The sequence below is a fragment of the Ipomoea triloba genome, chromosome 4 (genome assembly GCF_003576645.1).
Source record: "Ipomoea triloba cultivar NCNSP0323 chromosome 4, ASM357664v1".
Classification (NCBI taxonomy): domain Eukaryota; kingdom Viridiplantae; phylum Streptophyta; class Magnoliopsida; order Solanales; family Convolvulaceae; genus Ipomoea; species Ipomoea triloba.
The window spans coordinates 29,753,364-29,763,779 of record NC_044919.1 but is presented as its reverse complement, the minus strand read 5'-3'; the positions used below and the strand labels follow the sequence as shown (position 1 = coordinate 29,763,779).

Below are 10,416 nucleotides of genomic sequence, written 5' to 3'. Positions count from 1 at the left end.
TTTGTAACTCTAAAATGTTAAAATTCAAAAGGCTACTAATGGCAGCCTTTTCAATTAGCTTTTTGAGAAAAGAAATTATACCAAACAGCTATCAGCTAACAGCTAATCTATCAAACAACTTTCTACAATCAGCTAATAGTATCAACAAATCATACCTTCTAACCCAAACAGCCAACCTAATCAGCTAACAACCATTTACCAAACAAGGTCAGTGTATTGTTTCAGTGGCGGCCACTCTAACACGCGCCCGCTATGTTGTTTAAAAAAAAAAAAAAAACTGACATTTTTAGGATGTTGCAGGAGAAAGATATCTCCAAAAACCAACACTCCCATTTGTTTAAAATAACAAGGAGTAGTTTTTTGTGTTAAAATCTGTGCCAAAACAAGCTAATGGGGAAAGCCTAATAGTAAAGCTCTTTATGGTTGTTGATGAGTTTTTGTAAGTGTGATTATGAAAGAGAATATGAGAGTGAATTTTTTTTAAATCAAAGAAATAAACAAAATTGATTTAAAAAAAAAAGTTAAATGTATGATTGCTGGATGCGCCCAACGGAGACTGAAACTCACGCAGTTTAAAAAGTAAACTGTGACGCTCACGCAGCAAAGTGGAGACTGTGACGCTCACAGATTCAAGCCTCCAATCAGCATTCACCAACCACTAACAAGCACGAGCAAAGACACAATTAGCAAAAAGATGGACAACACTCTCATTCTCCACCCCACGCATAGGACATACAAGATCACACCCCAACTGTTTGACAACCAAAACATCCTTAGTAGGAAGTCTCATAGTAAACAAAGTCCAAGAAATTTTTTTAACTTTTGCTGGAATGTCCAAACTCCACACCCTTGTCCAGTCCATTACCCCACCACTTACTCTCACCTCCCTTACAATTCTATAAGCACTTTTCACGGAAAACTTCCCTGTATCCTTGCCACCCCAAAACAAAGAGTCAAAACACTCAAAGGTAGGGATAGACAAACTCAAAATAAGTTGACAATCACGTTGACAAAAGAGATCCAGGATCAACTCCGTATCCCACTGCTTTGAACCTGTCACTAGAAGCGACTCCACACAAGGGCTATCTAAATACACAGGTTCCGGAGTAGAAACAAAAAGGATTTTGAGCATCCGGTAGCCAAGGATCCCCCTCACACCCTCAATTGCCCCCCATTCCCAATTCACCACGCACCCCTTTACTCAACAAAGCTTGAGACTCCCGAATACTAAACCACACAAAAGAGGGGTTGGAGTCCACCCTAGCACACAAGAAAGAACAATCAGGAAAATACCGAGCTTTAAAAAATTTTGTTACCAAGGCCTCCGGGTTCGTTAAAAACTTCCACCCTTGTTTCCTCAGCATTGCTAAATTCATATCCCGAACCCTACGAAACCCCATCCCCCATACTTCTTAGGTTTACACAAGTCTCTCACGTACTCTACCGAATCCCTTTTCCACCCCGATCCTCACAACTCCACCAGAAAGAATTCATAAGTTTCTCGATATCCTCACACAAAGATTTTGGCAACAAAAAAACGTTCATGGCATAATTGGGAATACTTTGTAAAGCAGTTTTCGATAAAACCTCACGACCCGCCATAGATAAGAACCGGTTCCCCCAATTTAAAATTCTACCCCCCAACTTCTCTCGAACAAATCCCAAAATCTCCCTCTTCTTACGCCCTACATACCCCGGTAAACCCAAGTATTTTCCTCTCTCTTACTATTCATGAACACCCAAGATGTCATTTATCCTCCCGGTGAACATTCCTCCCAAATACTATAGATGTTTTATCAAAATTGACTTGTTGACCACTCGCCTCCCCATATTCAGTCAAAATCACCTTTATAGCACCCGCCTCAATACTATTTGCCCGAAAGAAAAACAAACAGTCATCAGTAAAAAACAAATCGGATATTTCAGGCGCCCGCTCGCAACCCGCACCCCATGCAAACCTCCCTCTCTCTCTCTCGAACCCTCAACATTGCACTAAGACTTTTTGCCACCAAAATGAACAAACAAGGTGACAAAGGATCCCCTTGACGAAGGCCCCGGGTTGAGACAATCGGTCCCCATTCCTTCATTTCCACTAAAACATGAAACCTGACCGTGGAAATACACTCCCTCATCAACTGAATCCAACGCTCGCTAAACCCCATTGCTAGCATAACTTTCCCCAAAAAGTCTCATTCACCCAGTCATAGGCTTTACTCATGTCAACTTTAAGAGCCCAATGCCCTCCCCTACACCCCTTTTGACGATTCATAACATGACTCGACTCAAAAGCAATCAACACATTATCTACTATTGACCTCCTCGAGATAAAAGCACTCTGAGCCTCAGAAATTTCAGAACTTAAAACCCTCCTAAGTCTAGTAGCTAGCACTTTAGCCAAAACACGGTAAACAACATCGATATTTTATTATCTCAAAAAGAATGATTGAGCATAGGTGAAATATTATTTTCATACAAAATTCGTCACACATGATATTTAGTGATATTTGCGAATTATTACATTGTATATTACCTATAATAATAATTAATAATTCATAATCGTAATGCATACAAATCAAAACATCTCAAGTGTAATTCCCCTTAAAATGATAATTTCGATTTCATGTTAAAATCACGCGCTCCCTTAACGGCTTAACCTAATCCGACCCGGCCGAAAGAATTACCCGCTAATGGTAGATGCCACTCCTGCAAAAGTAAAACGTTGAGCTCACGTCAGTTTCGTAGAGGTCCGCGAGCCATGGCAGTGGAGGAATCTATTCGCATTCAAACATTCAACGAAGTTCCGTCTGCGGAAGAATTCGCCTCCCATATTGAACCGAAGAACGTCCCAACTGTATCGTCTCCTACTAAGAACTTAATTTACTGCACTATCTTAATAAATCCGAAATTGAACTCGCAACTATTTTTATTTTGGGAAAAAGGTTTTCGAAGGATGCGTCAAGAATTGGAAGGCGTTCTCCAAATGGAATCCCTCAAATGGTGGCCTCGCTTACTTGCAGGTTTCTATTTTTTTTTTCTAAATATTTTCGTTTTATTTATTTATTTATTCCGCAGCATATTGAAGCAATCACATGACCCGAAGCAATTCATTATCTCTTTAGAACTCGGAACATGTCTGTAGTTCTATACTGCGGCACGCATTGATGTATATTATAAGCATTTCGAGACTAAAAATTTGAACTTATAGCGAAAAAGTACTTTACCAAGAGCGAAATATGTTGCAACAGTTCATTTCATTTCACAAGTTTTGTATTAGCATATTTTGTTTTCTTAACTGTGGTGTAGGATGTACAATAAGTAATTATCCTAACGTAGATTGCCTATGGCAATGGGGAGTTTTTGTGTTTTATATGAGATTTTAAAGTTACCTATGCATTGAAATAAGGAACTTGTTGGCTCAACCATTGTGGAAGTAATGCTGTCCAGATCTGCACCAGTCTTTTACGGTGATATTAGAAGCCATGAAAGGGTAACTTTAATTACCTCTGAATAGATTTTAAGTTCCAGAGCGATGCTTTTCTTGGTTAGATTAGTTAAGCTGAAACTCTGTCATATATTTTCTAAGGTTCCATTGCCATTCTCAACCTTTATTGGATATTGCATGGATCTTTTACAAGATAGAGAGGATGGAGAAGATAACCCCCGCCACTCACATAAGAATAGGCTGGAAGTATGTGGCATTGAGCAAACTGATTGCTGTATTAGAGAGGCTCAGCAAATCTATCTAGCTCAGGTGGACTGACAAACTCATTCGTTCGTTTAACACTTATGTAGCAAATAATCTTCCCAATCTATAACAAATCATAGTTGTGAACCAGGTGCCAATTCTAAATTCTGAGAACGAGGAAGCCATACAACTGAAGTGTTTGAGTGAAGACATACATAAGGTCTGTGGACTGCTTCTCTGCATCTTCCTCCCACCCACCCACTTCAGCGCTGAGCTAACATCAATATCATCATCATCTTCTATTTTTTGTTATTTATTTATTTATTTATTTATTTATTTTTTGATGTCTCTCTAACAATGGTTACTTTCTGCACAGCCTGTGCTTTTGGGGACAAAAAGCATGGCTTCTGTCAATTTGTGGATGAATAGTGCTAAGACCAGATCAAGCACTCACTATGATCCACACAATAACCTTTTATGCATAGTTTCTGGATGTAAACAAGGTTAATTTCATCACACTCTCTGTTTGCACTTAAAACTGCTGCCTATGGATTGCTCTTTCATTTTTGTGCTCTTTGAACATATGCTGGATTAGCACTGGATGGCGTTTTGTTTAGGATTGATCTGATTATTAGACTTGTAGATATAAGCTTTTAAGGAAATGGCAATTGCTTCCTTCTAGTCATTACTCTGTTTCCATGCAGTCTTTGTTTATGCTGTTATAAGTGAGCTTTCTCTCTTGCATGCCCCCTGATGCATTTTGTCCAAATTTTATTATGACCAGTTTCTTTATGGCCACCTTCTGCAAGTCCCTTCTTATATCCGCTGCCATTATATGGAGAAGCCTCAAACCACAGGTACTTATCCTAAATATATTTTGAAAAGTCTGATATAAATCATATAATCATTGTTTCTTTTGTCTGATGGATATTATAGGTTTATAACTATGGTTGTTATTCTTATTTCTTTCCTTTTCCAGTGCTGTTACGTTAGAAAACCCAAACCTGTCACTGTACCCAAGGGCAAAATATCTAAATGAGTATTCCCAGAAGGTCATTCTTCATGCCGGTGATGCACTTTTCATTCCTGAAGGATGGTAATATAATCTTTGATAATTCATCTTTGTTGATATTCTGGCATTTGTTAAGATGCCAACTAGTTGGTTAATAAGAATAAGATTTTAACTTAATTAAGACTACAAAGTTGTGTGTGCGCATGTGCAATAATGCCCTATTTTTTATGGACCCCAGATTGTCGTACTTTTCTGTGTGTGCATTATGCATAATGGTTGGATATCTTGTATTATAATGAGTGCTTTTCCATTGACTTTATATTTTCCCTCTTTCAGTTTGCTCTTAAAATGATTACATTTACATGACTAGTGTTCCTCATTTGCCCAGGTTTCACCAAGTGGATAGTGAAAATTTAACAATTGCTGTTAACTTTTGGTGGCGCTCAAAGATAATGTCTGATATGTTAGAGCACATGGATGCATATTATATGCGAAGAATATTGAAAAGGTAGTAAAGCTGCTCTTAGATTTCTGCAGTTTTATTCTCTGGTTTCCTTCTTTTACACATCAAGAATAACATACTAATCATTTCTCCTTGATGCTTCTCTGCTTTTCCAATTAAAATATGAAGATTGACTGACAAAGAAATGGTGAGTAGTTTTACTCTTAATCCATCATTTTGAAGGATTTTATGCTAGTTAAATTGTTTTGTCTGTTTTAGTATTCCTTAATGCCCCTAAATACTGAGGATGGCTTACAAAAAGAATTTTTGTGTGGGGATATCAACTGTAGCGGGCTCATTTTTCATTTCATTCTCTATTTGTGGCTGGGGCAGAACCAAAGACTGCATCAACCTTCTATAACTGTGGGTAAAATTGCAGCCACTACAAGTGGCCAGCCTTGTATTGCACATGGAGGTTAACATATAACACTTTAATTCCTAGCTTCAAATATTGGTTTCAAAATCATTTTCTGTTTCTAAGAAGCAGGATATTTTTCTGTATATTTGCTACGCACTGATGTTGTGACTACATGCTATTTTGTTTGCTAGATCATACTGATCCTACTGTTGCCTTGAGCCATGGACATGACAGCTTAAACAGAAATAGACTAAAACAAAATATCATGTTGCAAGATTTGGAGCCCCTTGAACTCCAGTCTCTACATGAACTTGTTTCTTTAGTCCACGACCATGTCAACGAAGGACAACCTGTGGGATGCAGCTCTATTGAGACTGCAGGAGTTGAAACCAATGATCAAATGGATAACAGAAAGGAAGTCTTTCATAACTGTCAAGAAGATCCAGTAGCAAATCTTATTTGGACTCTTAATCCACTTATGCTTAGGATTGTCTTTGTTGCCATGGCAGTGAGTTTATTATTTCTTTTCACATCTATTACTGCTAGCAGTTTTCTCATCAACTCTCAGTTATGCAGGTTTAATATTTTAGTAGTTCCTATCTTTGAGTTTTCTCAGACAAAAAATGCTACTTATTTCTTTGTTTTTTTGAGTGGTGGGGAATGGGGTAGGGGGTTGAATGGATGCAACTGTGCCTCTGTTTTATAGAGGCATTTCCTTGAACCCAACCTAAGCTAGTTGCATCCACACTAGAGCTCCTTGAATCCTCATGATGACCTCAATACTCTGTATTTTTGTGCTTCTCTAAATCTTAGACTTTTGGTGTGATTCTCCTTATAAAAGTATTATCGTTTTTCACTTTTTAAAATTTATTATTGTCGGTAAAGGTTGTTAAATACTTTTAGTGAGGTGATTCTGGTCTCTTTCCATTATACTTGTTAACGCTTCAGCATCTTGAAGGCTGAAGAGAATTGTAGTTTTCTGTTTGTTTGTTTTGCTTTGTTTTTATCTTCTTCCTTTTTCTGTGAGACCACTTTGTATCTTATTGTTTTCTCTTGTATTTAGAGAGGATCTCACGTCTCTGAGAGACATTATTCTGCTCCACCATTCATTTGTTGTTTGCCTTTTCTCCCATTCCCATCCACAACTGTGTAAAACTAATTTAATGTCTTTTCAGCACAATTTTCCAAGAACTCTGGAGGCTTTAGTATTGCATGCATTATCTCCTCTTGGAGCAGAAATACTAACTCGTAAATTTGAAGAGATGGATCAAATTGTTGCCGAGGAAGACAGGTACCTATATCTCTAAATCTCTAATACAGTTCTGTCCTTGGAGAAAGAAGTCTCTATTTGTTTGTATTATCTCACATTAATTTGGTGTCTGTAGGAACCATTTCTACCAGATCTTTTATGGTGTGTTTGATGATCAATTTGCTGCAATGGATGCACTTTTAAACAGGAAAGAAGCATTTGCGTGTCAGGTACTTGTAGCTGGGTTCATTTCTCTCATATAATCATATGGAGTTTGTAGCCACATATTTTTTGACCAGTGTACACTGTACTTGTATTTCATCATTCTGAAATTACAAAATTTTATGCTTCAGATATCGAGTCATTCTATGTATTCATATGCTAGGACTTAGGACTTTCAAAGTTGGATGAAACAAAGTTTTCGTATTTAATCTGTAATGCCAAAAGCATTTGAATGGGGATGTCTCTTAATTACTGCATCATAATTCAGAACTTTATTACACAGGTTATAACGATTGTATTTTTGTGGGTTACTGTTACCAGCCTTATGATATTTGATAAAGCTTTACATTTGTTATATACACAACACAAAAATATTTGTCTATTTTTCTGTATGTATCTTTGTAGATCTTGTAGGTATTACTATGTGAGGTGACCTTAATCATTGCATTAGTCTTTTGAACTCATTTACTTTTTTTTTTTTCCCAACATTCAATTATGCTTGGCTAGAATATACCCTGTGGATAAACTGCATGTGCAGCCTTATTTGTGATTCCATTTGTTTGGATGAGCTTTTACTGGAGAATAATCAGCACCTCAGTGACTGACGCAGAAGATAATTTTGTGCTTTTACTTTCATTTTCCATCTCCAATTATGTGTGGACACTACCTATGTTCTTGCCTTTATGACCATGTATAACTGGAATATGCCTCTTTCTAACATTCTGTTTCTAGACTGATGAACTAGCTGTTCCTTGAATACTTGATTTTTATGGTATATTAAATTCATACTTGTGAGTTGTGATCAATTCTGCCTGGTCTACAGTTTACCAGATATTATACCCAATCATGACAGAGAAACCATATGGAAATGGTCTGAAATATGACTATACATCTATATGAGATAGGCTACATGTAATGAAAAAAAATTATCCAGTAACTTTTGACTCTATTCGCTTTATTTCTTGCAACAGGCATTCAAGAATGTTCTGGATCAATATTTGGGAGTTAATTTGGTTGGACCTAAACCACAAGTGTGATGAGACATCTACTGCTGCCAATTTCTGTAAAGAAAATTCTGGTCCCTCCTTCAAATTGAGTTGGATTCATGGAAGAAGCTCTCTTTTCTCAGTTTTTTCTTAAACACGTGAGTCTGCCACGGTAACCTATTATAGGTCCACACTAATACTGGCTGTTTTGTATTTTGAGATTGTTAGTAACTATAGGGTTTATTGTACATCTGAGCTTTGCATGTGAGCTACTCTAACTATGCTCATCTTGAAATTTATCACTCAACAGTTGTATACTTGTATATGAATTAGATTAGAAACTCGGGTTTATCTCTCCCTGTGCTTTACTGTAAACCTATCCTTTGTCACTTTGCTACATTTATGAATTAGGTGTGAGCAAAAGTTTGGTGACTCATGGAATGCTAACTGCTAATTTAATACTATGAACTTGTTTCCATGATGGAGCACCTGCTTTCAGCTTATACTATCATTTGATGTTGAAGTAAATGAGGATTGTTCCACCTGTTTCTTTACACTCGAAAAGCTTTATAATTAAGTGCGATAGAACTCCTGGGAGTGATTATTTGAATGTTTTCATTTGAACTTCCTTGCTAATCAGTCAAAGAATCTAGTCACTTCTTTGCTGTATATCTGCCAAGCTAATAAATAGTCTCTGTATTCAGAGTCAGTCTTGCTCTTTTGTCAGGCCTGGTCAGTTTAATCATTATTTGTCATGTTTCAAGGAGAGTGTTATCTCTGTTAAAATTGGTGAAAAGGGTAGTAGCTATGATAACACATAGTAGTAATAAGCATAGGATAGGAGAAGGATGAAGAACTTTAATAGGCATTAAATGAGTTTAGAACTTGAATAGCTCAGTTGGTTCTTGGTTGGCAGATTGTGGGCAAGTTTAGAATTTGAATAATTTAAGCTAAACGCCTAAACCCCCAACTAGATTAGATTAAGTTGTACTTGAGCTAAGTTCATCTTTTTTTTGGAAGCAGAGACCATAGGCTATACCTTGTAAATGGTACTTAGGGTATTCTGGAAAAAAGAAGCACTAGCATGGGGATTTGTAGTAGAAGGGGGAAGGAAAGTAAAACACAGGTAAAAAGAAGGTGAAGGAATTATTGGATTTGGAAGGGACAAGGAAAAAGAATAAAAGGTAAGCCTGTGGAGATAAGATTCCCTGACGATAGATGACATCTTCAAGCTCAAATGGAGAGGGTAAAAGAGTAGATATATAGAAGAGAAGCTTTTATGTGCTGCAGGGCAAAGATAAAAAGAGGTGACTTTTTTAGGCAGGCAATTGGTATATAGATTGTACCTTAAACCTGCATCTTACAAATCCTTTCTAAAAGCTTGGATATACCATAATACTTTGTCACTTCTTTTATAATTCCTCAAGCCCCACTACCCCTGCTCCAACTTTTAGATGTTGAATATACTTAACAAAAAGCAATTCTATTAACTCTCCCCCTTCCTTGTTACATTTCTAATTTGCGCAATTCTCTAGTGGAATGTGATTCCTTGCCCCCTTTTTCTTTTTGGATGCTTATACATGTTCTTTCTTTTTTGGTGTGTGATATGATGACTCTTCAAGATTCTGATTGCTGATTTTTTTTACTTGACAGGAAATTACTGTTTAATGCACAGCTGGTGGCTTAACAAGTTAACAGCAAACGCGAAAGAAGACTGGTGTGATTCCCGGTTTAACTTTAATTCAGGTATCAATCATACTATCCTGGACACAACCTGGCTCGAGCTTATAGTAGTTTTGAGTTGAATTTGGTGCTTATAAAGAATTTCTGGTGTGAAAACGTTGGCATAATCTGGGTTGTCAAGAGAGAGATCAACGTCGTTTTCAGGAATTTTGCTTTCATTATTTCGAAACCTTTTTTGCTTTTCATTTTCTTAGGTTTTGGTGCCTACGTAGTTACAACACGTACATGGCAGGCAGTCTGTGTTTTTGAAAATTTCTTTAAGGCTGTAGCATGGCGACGTGCACAGAGTTTGAGAAAGGGGGAGCCATGAACCTCAAGACAATTTTGCCCAAACCACCTTTCAAATGTCTCATTGAACACTATGAGTAAGGACAACTTTAGTCCCGCTCAACTGTTGACTTGGTAACTATAAAGTTATAAGTTCAACTCTTAATAGGAACAGTCTATTGGTCTTCTTAATTTAAGTTGGTCGGACAATTTAAGCTGATCGTTGTGAGTTTATTCAGTACACATTCTCAAATAGTGATTGTGAGTTTTTCTCGTCACCCAATAAAAAGAAAAAAGTTTCATTGAGCATCATTTTCACAACCGTTGACATTGTCGTCCTCGTATTTCGTTAATTTTGTCATCTTTTGTTTCCATTATTTCGCCTATCTTTT

The 10,416-nt window shown here is 37.1% G+C and overlaps 1 protein-coding gene across 3 annotated transcripts; it reads left to right on the top strand.

Annotated features, from left to right (window-relative positions):
* The first annotated feature begins 2,658 nt into the window (after nt 1-2,658).
* On the top strand, nt 2,659-10,216 carry LOC116016840. Of its 3 annotated transcripts, XR_004097795.1 has the most exons (17): nt 2,659-2,851; nt 2,940-3,017; nt 3,404-3,487; nt 3,584-3,751; nt 3,837-3,905; nt 4,062-4,188; nt 4,470-4,542; nt 4,665-4,781; nt 5,086-5,205; nt 5,329-5,347; nt 5,533-5,614; nt 5,749-6,065; nt 6,733-6,848; nt 6,943-7,036; nt 8,000-8,172; nt 9,668-9,760; nt 9,952-10,216. XR_004097795.1 is itself a non-coding variant. In XM_031257274.1 (15 exons), exons 1-15 carry the CDS (start codon nt 2,756-2,758, stop codon nt 8,063-8,065), a joined length of 1,626 nt encoding a protein of 541 aa, XP_031113134.1. In that variant the 5' UTR covers nt 2,659-2,755; the 3' UTR covers nt 8,066-8,490. The 3 variants fall into 3 exon arrangements, 1 of the variants encoding a protein (XP_031113134.1); XR_004097794.1 differs by having other exon boundaries at nt 9,668-10,216; XM_031257274.1 differs by lacking the exons at nt 9,668-9,760; nt 9,952-10,216 and having other exon boundaries at nt 8,000-8,490.
* The last annotated feature ends 200 nt before the right edge of the window (nt 10,217-10,416 follow it).

Bases quoted from the DNA above. Each gene is read 5' to 3' on its own strand.
- LOC116016840 (XM_031257274.1), top strand. From the start codon at position 2,756: ATGGCAGTGGAGGAATCTATTCGCATTCAAACATTCAACGAAGTTCCG. The intron at 4,543-4,664 runs GTACTTATCCTA...TTCCTTTTCCAG, and splicing joins GGAGAAGCCTCAAACCACAG to TGCTGTTACGTTAGAAAACC. The intron at 5,615-5,748 runs GTTAACATATAA...TTTGTTTGCTAG, and splicing joins GCCTTGTATTGCACATGGAG to ATCATACTGATCCTACTGTT.